Below are 20,575 nucleotides of genomic sequence, written 5' to 3' on the forward strand. Positions count from 1 at the left end.
TTGTATGTCATGTGAGAAGAAACAGACTGAAGCTAAAGATAGCAATGCTATGTAGACTTTCAGTGGCTGATGGTGATTTTGTATTCTGTGGGATTGTATCCCTGTTTAGCCAGGAAGACTGTTGCAGAAAGTGCATGAAGGAGAATAAAGGCATATTTAGAGCACTCTGAAGATGTGGGTGAGATTCTTAATGAGGTGGAAAGAGGAATAATTCAGTGTATTTCTGCTGAACACAGCCTTAGTTTCCCATTTATGGATGTCAGTACATAGGCAATATGCTAGCCGCACTGAACATTTACTGCTGAGTGTACTGCCAACAATGGGAATTCCGGACATCTTTTCAAGATAAGATAGGCATATGATGCAGAAAAGCACAATAGTTAAAGATGGAATGGATTTTTTTTAAAGAGGGTAACTTTTCATGTGACACTTTTCCCTCCTCTCTTACCTCCTCATATAGGATAAAATGGAAAGCAGTCTGTGTTGTTTTCAGGACAGTGAATATGTAAGTAGTACTTTTGGAAATTGGCCAGCAGAAAACAAGAATCTCAGACAATTAATTCCCCTTTAGAAATCAGTCTTACCAGCCCCTTTTTAAAAAAAAACACATTTAATATTTTGTCTTCAAATGTTGTTTACATATTCTTTACTCTAAAATGAAACCCCATTCTTCCCATCTACTCCCACCCAAGCCCATGCCCACACTTTGCCTGTGACTACATTTTATACTCTGGAATCAAATATTTTTGCTAAAATCCTGTCTCTTCCTTTTCTAGATGGAAATGGGGACTGGAATTAATTAGATGCTTAAAAGTCAGTACATTACCCAGTGAAGTGCTTCTCTACTTAGCTGTAGAGATCTGAGAATTTCCAGAGCACACTGTATCCTGTGGCAGTGCATTTATACACACACAATTTCAAAATATATTACCAACGGTTATTAGAATGCTTTGTTCATCGAAGCTCTTTCAGATACAAAATTGACTGGTCTGTTTCAATAGGAATGGAATACATCACAATAGATTTCAGGATATCATTACTTACATCACAGTATAATGGGGTCTTACCTCCAGGTTGGATGTAGAAGCAGTTAAGCTGAGTTTCGTGCACCAACTTGCCCTTATACCTCACCTCAGGTTCACCAGGCAGAAGACTGGGTAGTGGGTGATATGCTGAAGTGGCTTGCCGAACAAAGGCTTGAAACATTTTATATTTCCAAAGGTAGCTTTGCACAGCTGAATCTAAATATTCTGTATATAGCAAAAGTAGATTCCTGATAGTCAGTGGTTTCCTACTTGAGTATCATTTAAACCTAATAGCCACAAAACTTGCCCAGATGTTAAACCCCTGTCTTGCAAAAGCTCTTGTGACCAAAACTACAGAAACTATTGTCCAGCTATTTGAAACTTGAGCAACGTCTCTTGCACTATCTTTTCTTCCCTAGCTCTTTACTCCTAATCCTTTTCTTGTCCTGTGTGCCTGATGCTTGGTTAAAGCCCTCACTTCCCCCAATGGTTTTACAGGAAAACTTGGATTGAGAAGTGAAGATAATGGGCTCCATCCGCCTGTCAGCTCATCACCTCACTGAGTCATGGTGATCTCTGGTTTTTGTAAATCACCACTAACTTGTCTGATATCTTCTTGTGTTTGAAGAAAGATAGGTTTTGTCTAGGGGTGAGTGGACCTCAGGCCTGACATAGCCAGAAAACTTCTCCTGGAATGTGAGCTTTGTTTTTTTACATAGAAACTTATAGTTGTAACCATTTCTCAAAACAAGATAAATAGGGAAGAGAGTGTACCATATGATGCATATACAGAATAATTCATGTGTGTAGTTGATGTAATATAAGATGCTTGATGCTCAACAAATCTGCCTTTGTCAGAGCAAACACTGAAAATCAACATTAAACCATATTTTCCATTAAAAACATGAAACCCAAGTACAGGATGGCATACCCTGTAAAGCACAAGGAATGTGTTCTATAATAAAATTCAGTTCAACTGTTCCAGTGTCATTCTATAAAGTTTGCAAATGTGTTTTTAAAAACCTGAAAAACAGTAACTTAGTGTTGGGGCTCAATCATCCCGGTCTAGGATTATAAATACTATTAATGACTGGCATGGTTTATATTATTATAATTTCTCTGCAATTCAGAGTTTGTGTTAATCGGCAAATGAAAGTAATCCTAAAACATTACATCTGGTTAACTTCCTTCTAGCCAGGATATTGCCATCCTAGAAATGTTCATTCCTGTTCTAAAATCTACAGCTGTTGTTTGCTGATATATTGCTTAAAATTATGATAAGAAATCCTCTCTCCACCCATTCTTGTAATTATTTTACATATGTATGCTCTCCTATGCCTTTCTGAGCTTGTGTTTCAGTGATACTGGGGTTATTTTTATATGAATAACAACCAGAGCCATTAGCCAGGGTAGAAATTTGTAAAGGATGTAAGCCTCGTGCTTCAGGCCAGAAGTCAACCACAAACTGCCAAGGGTTAGGAATGAACTTCCTCTATTTTTAAGCTCATCCATAATGGTCTGTTGTAGAATTTCTTGAATCTTTTTCTGAAACATCTGGTAGTTTTCACTGTTTGAGACAAGATATTGAATTAGGTGGACATGCTATGGCAATTCATTTGCCCCTGTGTCAAACTTTGCAGAAAGTCAGTGTTCACATTCTTTGCTTAACAGGCTGTGTTGTCTGCATATACTCTACACAATAACTTATATCTCAACACAACATCTTTCAATGTGCGGGGGAGGGACTTGGGGGTAAAATGAAAATTTAGAACATACAAAGCCATCAGGGCTTGTAGTTTCACGTGAGTAGGTCGAGGTGTTATGTAATGTTTTAATTAGGTTCTTTTCTCTCTCTCTCTCTCTTTGGTTGTCTCCTCTCTTTTTTGGTTTCTATCACATGAACATTTTGTACATCTCATCACACAGAAAATAAAAAGCTTCCATAATGCCCTAGAAGAGATTCTTGTCACTGAAAGATGCGGTGCTGGGATTTAAGTTCCTATAGGCCAAGAGTTGAGGCATTTTTGTATTTTGAATTCATGCCTTTCAGAAGTTGGGGTTCAAGTTTGTAATCAGCATATGATTTCCTTAAAATAGGTTCAGCAGACATTACGTTGTCAGTGGTTCAGCCAGTTTTGTTTCCTTGCTTGAGAGAGCTGAAAGGTCTAAGTGCAAGATTATAGGAGGCAAAGTAGAAAACCAAATGTAGGAAGTAATAGTTCTTGATCAAGAGACAGCCACACATGGAGATTCTTGAGAAATCAAATTAGTTAACCTGAAACTATCTTTGAGGAAATTTCCAGTTTGTGCAGAGTTGATGGAAGTATAACACCAGGAGGTGGGGGTGGATGAGAGAAAGGAAGATGAAGGATGTTGAAGTGTTTCTTTCCCAAGAAATTGTTTGCAGTGAAAAAGCATGTTTGTTTTCCCAATATAATTGAAAAGGCACATTTGTTTTCTGGGAGAACCTGTTTTTCCATGCCTCTGCAGATTTTGTGAAATATGAACCTCCTGATTTGCAGATCCAAGTTCTTATTTAACACACAACTCTATTATATTTTCGGGGGTCAAAAATCCCATTTTCAACTGGGTTGCCTTCCTGCCTTCCTTCAGCATTTAAAAAGTGTCTGGCTATTACACCAACAGGAAATTGATGAGCCTATATGTTCTGCTGAACTAACCTGTTAAACTGAAGGTTTGAAACAGAGAATTTGCTGCATATTTCTTTTTTAAATTACATTGGTGAAAAACTTGATTCCAAAACTAAAGGCATAGTGAGTAGCCATACAGACTACTCCACTCAACAATTATCTTATTTGAAAAGTCAATCAATCTGCCCGTTTTACAGTAATCTGAACCTTAATTTAAAACACAGTTAAACCAAAATTGATAAAATAGGATATATAAATACCCTAAAACCAAAAAAACCCTAATCAATTAACAAAGGGAAAACACAACATCATTCAAAGTATAATCACTCTTACCTAAAATTCAGGCATTATAGAAAGGGGGAATTTTAATACCCTGTAGATTTTCCAGCATTTGAAAATGTATTAGCCATACGTATGTGAAAAGGGGATGAAGCTGCAACAAGATGTCAAAGCTTTTCTTGTAAACACAGTGTGAACTTATCTATGACTAGAATAAACCAAATCCTGTTTACTCTTTTTTTTTTTTTCCTGAGGGAGGCATGCCCGCTTTTTGTGCCCAAGAAATTTTGCCTGCTAAAATCATATTTCTCATTTTCCTCTGGAAACTCTGTCTGTGTGCAGATGTCTGCATTATTGGAGATAAATAATAGTGAAGTATGGCAGAAGAGAGGGCTGCAGAGGATTCAGTAGAAAATTTATTTTTTCATGTATTACAAAATTTTAAAAGGCCAAGACAAATTGATAAAAGCACAGTCAAAGGGTGTGATGTAAAGATGAACTGCAAAGCTAAAGTGAAAATTGACTTAAAGGGACACTGCCAACCTGAAATTGCACAATTGCAAAAAGAGTTTAAAGTAGTTTCAGATACTACATCAGCTTATGAGTCTCCAGCCAATTTTTATGGCTTTATAATGATATCTTCCTATTTTTTAAAATGTTTTTCTTACTGCAGTTAGTAAATGAAAGATCCATCCAAACACAGGAAACTGAAGAAACAATGAAATTGACCATGCACAAAGTGTCAAATACAGAGAGTAAACAAATTGAAAAAATACAGGGGAAAAAGTTACAGTAATCTTTACACGTTACTCATAACAATAGGTACAAGTTTGAGAAAAGTTGGATTTTTGTGCTTGATGGTGTCCCTTTAAGCCCAGAACTACAAATGCATTTCCATTAACTAAGGTCTAGAAGCATTCAGCTCAGAAATAAGCTAAAATTGATCATTATAGGCAGAGCTGGAAGCAGCATCTATAGTTACGGTTGCTTAACACTTTCCATTATAAGCCTTTCTTTTCAAATGCTTATAATTTTTCCGAACTTTTAACCATTTGGGCTGAAAGCTTCCATGCTTCCTCACAACCTCAGGCTCGTTTTGTTTGCTTGTTTGTTTTGTTTAATTTCAGCAAAAATGGTTCATCTATTTCTGAGAATGAGGTTGGGGAAAATAGGTAGTTTTACAAATGTTAAATTATTTTTGTTTCTTTGAAGATCTCTAGCACCTCTGGAGTTTGGAGCAGGAACTTAACACTTAGCAAGAGGGTAGCAGGATCGAAGAGGTGCTTTTTGAGGGCCCCAGAAATATACACCCAGATTTGGCTGTGTTATAAACCTCTGAAAAGTGCTACAACAGATCTTGATAGAGGCTTTTGGGGAGACATTGTAGGAGCAGCTGCCATTTCTTTAGCTTAGGGAAAGGTAGAGTGGAAATAATGAAGGCGCTAGGGGGACGGGGAAGTGCTGCTCTCATTCCTTCTCTCTAAAAGCAACATGAGCGCTCCCTCTCATCTGCCCAGTTTGGGGGAGCAATGCTCCTGCATGCTTACCCTCTTCCTTGACTGCTACTGCAATGAGTTCCTCTTTCTGTTTGTCTACTTTTACCACTGTGATAAGGTGGGCTGAGAGCCAGAAAAAGACCATGTGTTCTAGTTTCATCTCTTCCACTGGCTGGTGTTAATAATCATCTGCACTTTATAGCGCTTTTAATTGAGCAAGGCCTCCTACTCCTACCTTAGAATTCAAATATCACTCCCCATTTTACAGATTTTGTAACTGAGATAGTAATAGTGAATTATGGCACAGCAGGGAATAGAACCCAGGGGCCAGATTATGTGCTGTGCCTGTAGCTCAGGATGAGGAGGAAAAAGTGACTTTAAGCCCCCTGTTTGCCTCCCAGAGTCTGTGGTACCTATTGACTATTTTACTGCCCAGATTTTTATGGTGATAGATTTCTACTCTACAGTCAGATCATTTGTTGTAGATGAGGGCCTTGCCTCCCATCTTTTGTTTTGATAGTGTGCCCTAAGAAGTTGATGGAGACAATTGCATTCCAGATCTTTGAGGAATCATGCAGATTACCTTTGAAGCCCTCTACTGACGGAATATTATGAGAGGAAGGACAGTCTTGTAGTTGAGACTCAGAAGATCAGGGGGGAGGGGACAGGAAGGAGGCAGAATCTTCCCACATGTCTTTTGTATTGTGTAAAGATAACTCTGAAAATGATTTTATTTTCCTTCAATAAAATATTTTCCCTGCTTGTTTTTTCACCTTTGAAATAATGAAAATATCAAGTCTTCCTATCCCTGTTTATGTTGAAAGTGGATTGGGAGTTTTATCAGCCTTTTAATTGAAGGAGAGAATTCTTCAATCTTTAATAGAGAGCTTTTTTCCCAGCTGCTTGTTAGTTGTTTGAGTTACAGTAGTGTTTGCAAAAGCAGAGAGTTTTAGTCTTAATAAAAATCACTTTCCTGCTCAGTTAATCGGGTTTTACTTCCTTGATAGTTGTGGTGTCACAAACATGTTAATTCTTGAGTTCTCCAGAGAGTTTTCCAGGAAAATGACAGATCTGACCTGAATTTATATCATAAAAAGCAAAAGGAGACAAAACAAAACAAAACAACTTCTCAGGCCTTCTTTGCCTCAGCTATACATCATAGAGAAAACAAAAGGGTACAATCCCCCTCCACCCCCAATTTACAGGTGATCTTTAAATGTGGGCTTAGCAAGAAGCTGGTATTTTATTTATGATTGACTGTTAGTGACTGACAACAACAAAATAGTTGAGAGAGGGACAGCTTTTATGGGAATACAGACTTTATATAAAATGTTATATTTCATGGGGGGTTAATATTGATAGGCTTTAAAGTTACTTTTCTTTATCAAGATGAAGATTCCAGAAAAATAGTTGTTTCTCATGTAGCTAAGGCCCTGCGTTTTGGGGTTTTATTTCATTTAAAATTTCCCAGGAATTTAATCAGTATTGAAAAAACTTTTTTTTTTTTAAAGGATGATTGATAAAAACCAAACATGAAGGCTACGGGGCTGGGGGGCAGAAGGCAGTCCAGTATTCATGGGGAAGGCGGCAGCCTTCCATTCCCTGGAGGCGTGTTGCTGCAGAAATCATGCAGTCTTGGCTACCAGGGCACAGCTCCCTCCGTGTCTCACTTGCCTACTGTGCAAGGGAAGCACTTGGAGCCATTCTGAAGGGCCGGAGTCAGGAGGAGGCTCTGTCTGGCAGAGAAAACAGTCCAGAGTTATTGCCTATGTCCCTACTTGTCTCATTCCCCTACTGCACAGGGAGTCGGGTGATAAGGGGACGAGATGTGCAGGGAGCCCCACTTGGCTGCCAGGATGTGGCTCCCTGCCTGTCTTGCTACTGCTCAGCATAGCAGCAGGTGCCGAGTGGCAGTTGACTTCTGTGGAGGCGCACTGTGCCTTTTGGCAGGGGCACTGCAAGGGCAGAGCCAGATCGAGGGCATTCCTGCATTTGCAAAATACAGGTTAAAATTGATAAAATCCAAATTCTTGTTTGTGTCAAAACCCATGAATTTTGGGAGTCAATTTGATAAAAAAACAAAAATTTACTTATAGCCCTGTTCCAGAAGAGCAATTACTGTAAATTCCTTAGAGAGACAAGGTGGGTGAGGTCATATCTTTGATTGGACCAACTTCTGTTGGTGAGAGAGAGTAACTTATGAGCAACACAGAGCTCTTTTTCAGGGACCAGCATGGCTACAACTACATTGTAAAGGCCTTGGTTTTTGAGGGAACTGGAGATGATGAAATGGTTAACTGATCATAGGTTTGTTCAAACTTATTTTTAGTTTTGCTGATGGGTGAATGTTGAGTGACTGTTGCCAGGATTCTTTTCTAATCAGTTATTTTTATGCTGAACATTCCAGAAACTTATGATACAGAATCATTTCAAAACTTTTTTTTCACCTGGATAAGTACATGCCAGCTTCCTCAAAAGTGGTCTAATGTTACTGGACTTTTGACATTTTGAGAAGGAATTGCAGATTTACAGTGTCTAGTATGTTAACCAGCAAATATTTTAAAATTTCTGATTTAAGTAGAGCTTTTCCAAGTTGATGCTTAATAAAAGATGATCTAATCTGACCTCGATTGGCCCAAGTTGTGTGGCTTCAAGGTGTGCCTTGCACCTGATTTGTCAGAAGACCTTGGGGGGCGGTGCTGCATGGCTGAGTAAATGAAATTTTCAAACTGTTGGAACTAAGGATAAGGCTGAAAACATTACCTTTTTGAGTCAGTACGCCACCTGAGGGAAAACTGACATTCCAGAATATCCAAGATCCACTCAAGTCTCTACTATAGTATCTCTGGACGGTGTGTGTGTGTGTGGGGGGGGGCGCTAGTCACCAAATAAGACTAAAATTCTAAGGAGGAAGCTTTATAATTGGCTTTGATGTTGTGATTTAAACATATTAAATAATTTAGTTTCCATAGTAAGCCATTGACTGGCTTTAAATCATTGATTTGATTCACGTTGGTAAAATTCTTTAGTTAGGACTTAGAACCAGACAGCCACTTTCTTAGAATCCTGTTTAGAATGTATAAGGATTGACTATTTTTAATATTAATCCTATGATTTAACTAGTTAGACTGGAATTAAATCATCAAACTCGATTATTTGATATTTATTTTGATCTGATAGTTGTAATGCTTTATTTCTAGTTTAGTTTAATATTATTAATAATAGTTTAGTTTTGGTGATATGTTTTCTTAATTTTGTTTTTCTTTGAGTCTTAATAAAATTTATAAGATTGATACTGAGTCACATTTCTTTCAGTAAGCAGTATGGGTCCTGACCAGCTCCCCCTAATTAGTCTTTGGTTCTTACAGAGTCCATGTGGTTTTGTTAGCTCTATCAGCATCTTCTGATATCATTGTCCATTATGTGTTTGTTTTGCTAACACGCTGTAAAGCCTTCCAGGAATGGATAAAAGAGGCCTTTCAGTAGATTTCTTTCTCTCTCTGGAAGAGATCTCAAAGGATGAGGAGTATCCTTTTCGTCCTTTGCTAAATGTGTAAGTATAGTGTGGGGAAAGCAGAGACACATTTTGCCTGTGAGATTACCACTTGGCAGATGATACTCAGATCTAATTTTTTGTTTGTTTTTTGCCAAACACTGCCTGATAGAGTTAGGGGAACGGATAGGAGCAATCTGGTTTAGACACAATCTAGGTGAGACAAACTATTGTAATAAGTACTAGAGTGCTTCTAGAGAATTTGGTGGTGTGTGAGTTCACCTTTTATTACAGGGATATGGCAGGCCCCTGCCATTACAGTTTTTGGAGTCTGGTATCATTTTAGATTTATTGATGCTCCTGGATTCTTAGGTACTAGCTATAGTATGTATTGCCTTTTCTGTCTATCTATCGCTCTATCAGGAGCGTGTGGCTGTTCCACTCCTAACACAGACTTTGCCCCAATAATCCATGCCTTAGTCATCTAAGGGCTAGTCTACGCTTGCAACGCTAAAGTGCTACCGCTGCAGTGCTTTAATGCGCCTTGTGTGATTATTGTGTTCCGTTGTCTTGTAATTGATTTTAGCGATGTAAATCTCCCAGGTGTCAAATATAAATTTCTTAAAAAACAAATCAAAACCCTAAAACTCAGTCACACAAACACCTGATTTAGCAGTTTATGATAATGCCAGCGGTAGGAGGCGGAATAAAGATTTTTGACTAAAGATATGGCAGGCAACTATGGTCTTACACTATGACCAGTCCCATACTAGGGACCCATTTACAGCACGGAGCACCTTGGCACAATTGAAATACAAGTTGGACATGACTGGGTAGATGGGACTTTGCAGAGCATTTAAAATGGTTTGTTAAAACTCTTTAAAACAGTGTTCAGTTTTAACTGTATTTTAATCACGTCTTTCCTCTACTGTATTGTATTGGAGGATTCAGTTATTGTACTGTTCGTAGTGTAAACAGGACCTAACAGAACAATGAATTTTTCAAATATTTGGTATAAAAAAGGATGTTTAGTTTTTGAGTTTATGCATACTCTGTTAGTAATTAGGGATCCTAAAAATAGATCCCATGTTTAGTTTTAAAGATTTGCAGTTTAACATTCCTGACATTTAGTGGTTTGTGTTATAAACTCAGTGTTTTTAAATGTAGGTTTTAAAGTTTAATTTTCTTTTCTGTAGAGGATGTTCATTATTGGCACAATTCACACCAACAGCTCTGTTACATATTTATACATGAGTTTTGGAACCATCACAGCCTCTGGTATAAAATGTCTTATTTAGACAAGTAATAAAATCATCATGACTCTACTCTGAAAATTAATGATGATATGCACCATATATAGTTTTAAAATGTGCTGTTCATTGCCTATTTATTTTGTGTCCTCCTCTCCCCACACTGCCAGAGCATTGTGATTAAATCATATTTAAATGTAATCTTTTGGAAAATTTAACTTCAGTCCTTTTTTAGTTATACAAATGACTTGCAAATAACAAATGGCTGAAAATTTGAGGGGAAATAGGGTGGAGGGCTCATTGCACTTCTGTTCCTTACAAACAGCTGTAAACTAATTTTCTTTTCAAATGTTAACAAAGGCCTTTCCAGCTTAAACCTCCTATGCCAAGTTTTCATTCCACAATTAAGCTGTGGAAATAGATGTGTAGAATAGAAGGAGTGATCGCGCTGGGTCACCATAATACAGAGAGAGTTACAGGACACATGACAATGAGTTTAATTAACAGTCTGAATGTGTTAAAATGCTGTCTTCTATTTTCATTTCCATCCCTTTCAAATAAGGCCCTGTCCCAACTGTGCTGACCATGGCAGCAATAACTATATTGTAATAAGGTTACAGTTAGCACAGTTTCCCTGATCTGCCTGGACAGGAGCTCCTTTCTGAGACTCTTGACAGCCAAACATCGTTACAGCTGTACCCCAGTAGGTACATTCAGTTATGTAGCATGTTTCTGATTGGAAAACTTCTTGTTTTGCACTGAACAAGAAAGTCGTGCTAGCTACAACTCTGTTTATTGCAGTCATTGTGGTTTCATTACTACTGTGGACAGGGCATAAGCCTGGATGTTTTGAGAATTTTTTATTATCAGTACATTTAAATCGGCTGCTAGGAAAGGCTGCAGGAAGTTATGTTTGTGGACTAGACTGTATTCTCCAGTCCTGGGGTTGGTTGCATCTTCTAGTATATAATTTGCTACTTTTTGGGGAGAGGGAGGAGTGGTAATGGGCAACAATAAAGGTGACCTGCAAAGGGGGAAAATTGGGGTTATGCTTTTCCTTTGTATAGTATGTAAGAAGAGTCTGCAAAGTTGTTCTTGTTTTTTAAACATTTTTTTCGCTTGTTTGTTGCATTACTAATTCAGGTTCTGTCTAACTGTAATACACTGATAAGTGAGGTCTAGTAAAATAATGACATGACAAAAGCTAAACAAATGAAAGTCAAGTAATTTGAGAAGAGAAGAAGAATTTGTTTTTTATTGAGAACTGTTTAACTCCAATAACTAACATTGTGGAGAAAAGGATTCCACACTCCCACGCCCTCAGTGCAGGCTTGAGAGCTAGCAATGTACAGTCTCTGAGATATCCAATAAATCCTCCGGCAAAATCAGGGAAGACCAGAGTTGACATATCTGTAATCAGGAAAAAAAAATCTTTTAAAATGTTTCTTTAAAAAAAAAATAATAATCCTTTGCAAGTCACCTTTAACTATACACTCCAAAGAGAGTTGCTGTCAGGTGGAATACTATGTATGAGAAGGTGCTCATAGTTTGTGTTTGATGTGCATTTACAGTGTCCATTTATGGAATTTGGTTTTATGATAAGGAAGAATGCCAAAGAATTGCAGAGCTCATGAAAAAGTAAGTGATGATGAGTAAACAAGATTTTTGTGCTCTTTATGTGTATGTACGTCTGTATATACATGCACATTATATTGCTTGGATGGTATTACTCCTTTGAATATTAACCCCATTTATACTGGACTTGTTGAAAATAAGCTTGTGTCACACATCACTAAATATTATGTATTTAAAAATAAATGTGTACACAGAATACAATACCTTTACATAATTCAGTATCTCTCAAACTATATCAGAATGTAATGGGTCATCTGATTTATTCTCTAAAACCTAACAGATCTATTTTGGAGAGTGGCTCAATGAAAAAGTACTACATTAGGGTGAGAATGGATAATTTCCCCCCTCTTTTTGGGGACCTATAGTTTTAAAAGGAATTACCGTTACAGGTGTGCAAGAAAGGGGGTTAAGTGGGGGGAGGGGGTGTTCATAAAGGATGCCTGCAGTTTTTTTCTGTATTTTTAAATGTCCTTTCCATGTTAACCTTGAACTCCTTCTGTTTCTCCCTTTCTTAACAAAATGTGGAAGATTAAGTTCTTTGTCATTTTTCTGAAACGTAAGGCAAGGTCTTAATTAGCTCTGACTTCAATATATTTATTTGCTTAATAAAACAATTTTCAGTGTTTATACAATCAAATCAGAGATCAAACACCTCACATAAAGCCATATATATTCTGTGCAACATTTCGTTTCTGATAGTATTACTGATGTCCACTCACCTAGCTTTTTCACTGCTTTCTTTAAGAGTCCAGTGCTGGCAGAGCCCATCCCTTCTCTGCTTACTGCTCTATATCTAATGGCTAGCTCCTTTACTCTGCTATATGCCTGCTTTTTGGCAACATCTGTTTGTTTGTTTTTTTGATGGGGAAGGGGTTGGAGGTGCTTAATTTTTGATAAAATGTTGTAATCAAAGTTTTTGAGGTCTTAGGGTATGTCTACACTGCAGCACTAGTAGACATACTAGACCAAGAAATACAGAGGTTTATAAGACAGCAAAAAAAGATCATCACTGCATTTCCTACCGCACTGAAGTGGCTAAATTGTGACCCAAGAAATAGTTGATAGAAAAACAATTTACGGAAATAAGCAATGATCCCTAGGAAACCTGGGCTTTTAACAACTAATGTTAGTTAACTAGCTCAAGTTGCAGTTGATGGTAATTAGGTACTCTCAAACTGGTAATTTACTACAATAAAGACTAGTTTTCAGAGGATTCATGCTATTGGAAACCATTTGTAGTGGTTTATAATAACAGCATTTCATATAGATTAAAAAATACCCTGTAGCTCAGCCAAGGGGCTGTGTGCTAGAACTCTCAGCATTCTGCTACAATTATAAAACAGCTGGGGCAGGAAATTGGTCATTTACTACAAGTTAATGACTGAATTGTGTCTGTTCCCCACGTCCCACCACCAGTCAGAACTAAATAACACAATAAATTCCCTGTACCTTCTGACTGTGGAACCTGTGATTGAGTTTCAGAAATTCAAGTCTTTATGCACAGAATTTGGAGGAAACTTCATCTTGTCCCCAGTCAAGCCATCCTTTTATGTAGACTGCAAAAATATATAAACTTCTAGAGTTTTGTTTAATGATTAAAAATAATTGTGATTGAACTTGATATTTTCATTTATTTCTGCCTTATGGATTCCCACTTTACTCCTCACTTCCAGTCTAACTCAGCAGGAGCAATTCAAAGCGCAGCAGGGGGCTGGAGCAGGAGCCTCTCCAATGATCCAGAGCTCTGGTGATAGCAAGGAAGTGGATATCTTACGGATGCTTACCAAGGCCAAAGATGAATATACCAAGGTGAGGTTTCTTCTGTGTAAAATTTCCTTTGGGCCATGATAACATGACTCCACCTCTTGTCATTTTGTCTTCTAATGGATTTATGTTCTTTTTGCAAAATTACTTTGCAAACACCAAATAATTACAGGATGTTGGAGCAGTATGCCTGATGTGGTTTTCCCTGACAAAACATGCAAAACAATTTCATGTTTGTGAATCAGTATCTTCCAAGGAAAATAATACATATAGGGATTTTTGGTTTTCTGTGGGGGTATTATTAAGTGATCACAGAATCATAGGACTGGAGGCAGGGGTGAAAGTAACTGAGGCCACTTACTGGTATGGGGCGGGGCCTCGGGTGGAAGGGGCGGGGCTGGGGGGTTAGCATCCCCCACCCAGCCTTTCCAGTCTGGCTGGCCTGCGCTGCCCAGGGCTTCCGTGTTGATTTAAAGGGCCTGGGGCTCCGGATGCCGCTGCTGCCATAGGAGTAGCAGCGTCCGGAGCCCCGGGCCCTTTTAAATCGCCGGCCACTGGGCAGCTGCTCCCTTTGGCCCCCCCACCCCCCTGTTGGCGGCCGGGGGGCCAAAAGGAGCAGGAACGTTAAAACGCTTCTGGGTCCTTTGCTGCAGCAGCGCTTTAACATTGCCGCCCCTTCCCCCCCACCCTCCGTCAGTGGCCCTGCTGGTATGGACCCTACCAGCAGGGCCGCCGACAGGGGAGGCAAAAGGGGCAGGGACATTAAAACGCTGCCGCGGCAGCACTTTAATGTGGGCTGGGTATGGGCCGGTGCGGGTTCTTACCGGTACACAGTACTGGCCATACCAGCTCACTTTCACCCCTGACTGGAGGGGACCTTGAGAGGTCATCTAGTCTAGTCCTCTGCACTTACGGCAGAATTAAGTATTATCTAAGTCATGTGAGCTTATGGGATACATTTTAGTGACTTTGATTTTGACACATGAATCTCACATTCTCCTTGCATATTCATTGGTGCCTAAGAGCTGTAACTTCTTTGGTGTGGATGACATGGTGGCTTCTAGCTGCTGGGAAGTTATTCTCAGTCTCTTTGACAACTATCTAATGTCTTTTGCACACGTTAGTTTTGGTTGAGAAGACCTCTAGCATGTAAGTAACTGTTTTTAAATGTAGTTGGTGAGATGTAGTTTAGTCATTGATGGATGGAAATGAAAAGGTTTGAAACCTAGTATAATTCGATCCCACATGCTTCCTCTGTGTTCTGGAGTTTCTAAGACACCTAAGTAACTAATGGATTAATTAATTTTCTTCTTTTTATTACTGAGCAGCCCAGAACGTTTTACCTTTCAGAATAAAAGTCTAATCATTTCAATTATTTATATCAATGGTGTAAACTATTTCAGAGCCTCCGTTGGATCCTGCTGCTGTTTCCTATCTTTCATATGCAGCACCGTTGAATAATGAGCTCATAACATATAAGAGTTTTGGGTCTGGGAATATATATATATTTTTAACACAAGCAATTTAAAGAAAGGTGATTTTATTTCTTTTGTGAAATGTGGTTACTAATAAGATTTTAAGCAGGGCTGTAGTGAATTTTCTCAGCTCCCATGAAGTGTAGGCTTTGTTTCTTGTGGCACAGCTACTTTTGAAGCCAGCATCTTGAGACCTGTTCTGTGTAAGAGGTGGGTTTAATGCTTTAAACAGACAACAAAAAGAAGACGTGTTGGTATAATTTAATCCTGAATTGGTACCTAGGCTTGGATCAAAACTTTTTTGCTTCATATACAATAAAGTGTTTACAACTAATTTGAATAGCCACTATTGAAAGAACTATAATGGTACCTTCTGGAAAATCTAGAAAAACATGAGGCTTGTGCTCAGATACCTTGGTGATGAATACATGATAGAGGTAATTCTCTCCCTCTCCCTTTATACATATAAATGTATGTAGTAGGATATAGAGGAAGAGAAATACAAAAATATTTTGTTCAGAAATATGTGTGCAAACAAAGTCTTGGAATATTTTGTAAATTTGCTGCTGCTGCTTATGCCCCACATAATCCTATGTTTGTGGCATCATAATTGGTTGCCAAGGAAATATTCTGCAACAGAGCACTTTGCCTTCAGCTGGAGCATACGCAGCAGGAATAGCTGACCTGGTATAGACTAGAGATCATGTTTTCATGACAGTGTCCTTAGTAACATAAAATTAGGAAAAGAGGAGCGGGACAAATTGTGACACACAGATTTATTTTTACATTAAATCAGAGGTATCATTTCAGAAAATTTCAGGAGGAGGGGTCAAAGTTGCATCAGCATCCACAACATTGTTATAGGATATATTATATCCTGCAGAGTTCAGGGAAGGGGCAAAAAGTGAAAGACATAATGGAGCATATAGACCTATGAAAAGTCAGAGGAGGAAGGCAAACCAAGGTCTGGGGGAGGCAGCTATCCCCCTTGCCTCATAGCAAATGACACCCAGGCCTCAAGGCCACTATACTTCACAACTACCGTGATTTTTGGCCACTTCATGACTATTACGCTTTCTTTCCAGCTTATGTCTCAAGCCAATGATTGTGCTGAAATCAGCTTGTCAAGTCTGCTTATTAAGCCTTCTGCATCATCTGTGATTCGGAAGGATAATGGAAGCCTCGTGAGCCATAGAGTAGGAACAGAAAAGATAAACAAGCAGGTTTCAGTGCATTCAAGAGGTCTGTTTTCTTTCATTTAAGTCCAGTGGTAAAATTCTCCAAAGAGTCGAAGTGACGTAGGACTTAAGACCATGTCTACATTGCCAGGCAGCTCAGACTAAGGGGGTGAGAATAGCAGTGTGCATCAAAGTGCTGCGCTGTAACTCCCCGTGTGGATGCTGCATGCACAAATCTAAAGGTGAAGGAACTCCAGAGGGATCTAACAAAGCTAGGTGAATAAACAACACAGTGACATATGCTGTTTGGTGTTGGTTAATGCAAAGGAAACTTTTCTTAACACAAATACCTATTTTAATGTTATTGGCACACACTTCCCTCTTCCATACTGGATCTTCAAATTGTTGTTCTGATGTTGTCTTTCTAAGCCATCCATATGTAACTGGTTTTAAAGGGCAACTGCAAAGCAAGAGTGAAACTTTAGTTAAGCCCAGATTTCTGCCCTGGCACTAAAGGTTCCTGACACTACTTCCCACAAGGACAGAAGGTTCCATTAACCAGGCCTTGGGGCATTGAGCGTAGAAATCAATATAAACTAATTTTTTAAGAAGTTTCTCTTGCCCTCTGCAAAATCCTCTTGGTACTTCCTAGTTCACTTGAAGAGCTCCTAAAATTCACCATTATGTGCCATCAAATATCACTGCACTTGGATTGACAAGACTTCTGACATTTGAGATACCCCAGACATCTTCAGTGAACTAGTGTATACTAACAGGTTTTCACAACGAGGGGAAAAAACTGTAGCAGGTTAGCTTATGTAGCTCTCTGTGCTGAATGCTGCCCATCCAGCCTAGCCAGAGGGCATTCAGTACAGCATTTTATGGTTAACTCAAGTTCCATTTTTGCTTTGCAGTTCTCCTTTCAGGGCAAAGTTTACTTTTCGGTTGTCATAGTTTCCCAGTTCTGTTGCTTGAAGCAGTTGCTGACCTTATGCCAGATGGGCACAGCATGAAGGAAGATTCAAGAACTGAAATAACGTTTTCCACTTTGCTGCTAGCAACCCTTTTGGCATGTCTGTGTTTGTGCCTCCAAAAACCAGTGCTGAAGGCAGCATCTGAGCCAGAGGTTGAAGCAAAACGGCAGGAGCCCAGGTGTATGAATTGAACTTTGGTTCTCCTTCATGACATTTCCTCCCCTGAGCACCATTTTAGGAGTTACATGCCTGGCCAAACAGCCACTAAACTATTTTTGAGAAGTAGTTGGCAGTTATGGCAGTTCCCTCAAGCACAGCATTCCATAGAACCAGGACATAAATATGCTGCCTTCTCTAACGGCCCTCAAGATCTTCTTTATTGGCCTCCTCATGCAGTCATTGAACCAATCTGTCCCTCTCTTTCTCATTAGTTTTCCCGTGTTGATAGGTATATTAGAAATGGTTGCACTGGATAGTTTTCAGTCCACTCTACCTTGTATATCTCTCAAGTTTATTTTTAACTGTTTGGTAGCTATTCTGGCTTATGATCAGTCCTTTGAATCCTGCCAGGTTTACGTCTGCTACCAAGACCACCCAGTCATTTCTTTAGTACCATACTACCTAGGAGCCCTTGCCATGTCCAGGACCCCACAGTGCGAGGCACTGGATAGACACAGAATGAAAAGATGGTCCCCACCCTAAGGAGCTTACATTCTAAGACAAGAGCCAGTACATGGATATAGACACATGGGGGAGTACAACGAAACAGTAAGACTTGGGTCAGCATGATAGGCGATGGTCTCTGAACACCAAAGGCCTAAGAGCCCAATTGTTGTAGTAATTACATAGGAATTGCCATACTGTATCAGACTTGTGGTCCATCTGTTCCAGTATTCTATTTCCAGCAATGCATAGAACCAGATGCCTCAGAGGAAGGTGCAAAAGCCCAAAGTGAACAATTAAAGAATGACCTGGACATAAGGAAAGCTTTTTCCTAACATTCATCAGTTAGAGTTTGGTTTATGTTCTGAAGCTTGAGGATTTATAGCTCCTCTGCATTTTTGTTTGTTGTGTCTAATTAACTTGTTCTTGTTATTAGTACAAATATTTAATCCTTCTGTGAATCCTGCTTATCTGTTGGTCACAGTAGTATCTTGTATCAGAGTTCCACGGGCTAATACTTCTTTCTTTAGACAGTGCATAATTTCCTTTTATCAAATTTCTATTTGTTGTTAGTCAATTATGAGAGGGTAAAGAAAAGCATTTGATTTACTTTTTCTGTACTATTCATTATTTTGTATACCTCCAGCATGTTTCCTCTTCTTTGCACCTTCACTAAACTAAATATTCCCAGTTTCTGTTCATATTTTAGTCTTTCCATACTGCTAATCATTTTTGTCAAGCATTTCTGAATCCCCCTCTGCTTCTGCCCTATCCTTTTTGAGATAAGAATACCAGTTAACATATCAGTATTTAACAAGTGAACATATTGACTCTCAAGTGCTAACCAATCAAATACTTTAATTTTTTTCCTTAAGATTTTAAGTGTGTATAAACTATACTGTTATCTGACTGTCAATGGCATGAGACCGTTATCTAGAGGAGATCAGCAAGTATAACCCTCAACCCTAGAAAAAAAGATTTAAAATATCGTCCTCCCTTACAACCCTGTTTTTTAAAAAAACAGAAACTTGTAAAAATAGTAAACAAAGTGATTTATTGTATGGCCAAAATAAACATTTTTATAGGCCATCTCTAAACTTTGTTCCATGTAATTTTCAGTGGAAAAACCATAGGATACCAACTTTCAAACTGACACGCTCGTGTGCTCTAATCTTCTCTCCAATTCCTTTTCTTCTTTTTCCTCTTCCTTTTTTAAAACCAGCAGTAATCCACACAGGAGCATTAGAGAAAAAGAAATACGTGTTGAATTGCAAGGCTTATGCTTTTTTGAGGGTGGCAATTGTCTCTCAATAGAGCTATATATGCCAGGCAAGTTGAAATTATGAGGTTATGAAAGTACTAATGTAAAATATGTAAGAGGTGCCTATTGATAGCCTATAAATATATATGCATATAAATCCTTCAGGTACCTAAACTACTTACAAGCCATAACAGAACTATCTGTTTACTGACAGAAAACCTGTAGCTGTGGTCTGGTCTCTAAGGTGCCAGGTTGGTTTTGCCTTAAGTACAGGAAAAGGAAAAGATGAGGAAGGGAATTGGGATTTTTTTCTTTTTTAAAGGCTCACATACAAAGCATTGTGGTCTTGAGTCTGTAAACTTACATATGCTAACGTTTCTAGCCAATGAGATTGACTTCTATTCAGTATCCTCATTTATCACAATCAGTTATCAGTCTTGCAAATGGTGGTATTTCTTGAAGATTTAACCAGTTTGGGATTTTATGATACAAAGTTAGGGGAGAACATCCCTTAAGAAAATGGTAGTTTCTTTCATTCCAAAATATGTTTTATTTCTGTTGCAGTGTAAGACCTGTTCAGAGCCAAAACAAATGACCAGTTCCTCTGCTATCTATGACAACCCCAACCTGATCAAACCAATACCAGTGAAGCCCAGTGAAACTCAGCACCAACAAATACCTCAGCAAGGCAAGGTACACTTTAATTTGCACTCTGACTAGTGCTGCCATAACATATCAGGCACGGGAGGATGCTTGCGTTGATCAAATAGTACAATAATGTGAAGTGGAATTAGGGTAAATGGGATGGTCTTCATGCAAAATTAATATCTCTTTACAAAAAATAGCTTTTCTGTATAAAATTAGGTTATTTAAAACATAGATGTTGTATGCTGATTTATGCAAAAACAATTGATCTCTCAATTCAGGAATGTTGTTGTGGTTGCAGGCAGACCCCCAACTAGCCAGTGGAACAGGGCTTATTTTATTATTCATTTATTAATTTAAATGTGTACAATTGCCTTTCCATACATGATAGATGCCTTTCATACAACTTAAAAATACATCACAATGCAAAGTCCAGCAAGCTACATCCATTCTGCCATGGTAAGGAGAGAGACAGAAAGTGACACTACTTCCCACAAGGACAGAAGGTTCCTTTCTTCCCCTTCATGACCTTTTTGAGCTTTTCTAATATTTTATTAGTGACCCTAAGAGGAGACCCTTCTCTCTAGGCATTGAAAGTGAAGTAGGTACCTTTTTTCTGGAGGTAGCATTTTTCTCCCAGACGAGGAGTTTCAAGGCTGTTTAAAAATCCTTTCCTCCCACATGACAGAATCATTAAATAATCCTCTTGAGAGGAGGAAGTATGGGTCAATTGTCTTGGCTGTTTCTTAGATACTGCAAGGTAACACTTCAGACAGTTAATGTAGC

The 20,575-nt window shown here is 38.7% G+C and overlaps 2 protein-coding genes across 5 annotated transcripts in view; one reads left to right on the plus strand and one right to left on the minus strand.

Annotated features, from left to right (window-relative positions):
* Positions 1–1,221, minus strand: part of CACNA1C (calcium voltage-gated channel subunit alpha1 C) — a 704,641-nt gene extending 703,420 nt beyond the window's left edge. The window contains exon 1 of the mRNA XM_078849824.1: positions 1,068–1,221. Coding sequence (XP_078705950.1) covers positions 1,068–1,206 — 139 coding nt within the window. The 5' untranslated portion in view covers positions 1,207–1,221. The remainder of the gene's footprint in view (positions 1–1,067) is intronic.
* Positions 1–20,575, plus strand: part of DCP1B (decapping mRNA 1B) — a 63,951-nt gene that overhangs the window by 23,649 nt on the left and 19,727 nt on the right. For all 4 annotated transcript variants that reach the window (XM_073320082.1, XM_073320100.1, XM_073320109.2 and 1 more), the window contains 3 exons: positions 11,766–11,832; positions 13,503–13,638; positions 19,709–19,837. In XM_073320082.1, the coding sequence (XP_073176183.1) occupies positions 11,766–11,832; positions 13,503–13,638; positions 19,709–19,837 (332 nt within the window). The remainder of the gene's footprint in view (positions 1–11,765; positions 11,833–13,502; positions 13,639–19,708; positions 19,838–20,575) is intronic.

The sequence above is a fragment of the Lepidochelys kempii genome, chromosome 1 (assembly GCF_965140285.1).
Source record: "Lepidochelys kempii isolate rLepKem1 chromosome 1, rLepKem1.hap1, whole genome shotgun sequence".
In the NCBI taxonomy this organism is placed as follows: domain Eukaryota; kingdom Metazoa; phylum Chordata; order Testudines; family Cheloniidae; genus Lepidochelys; species Lepidochelys kempii.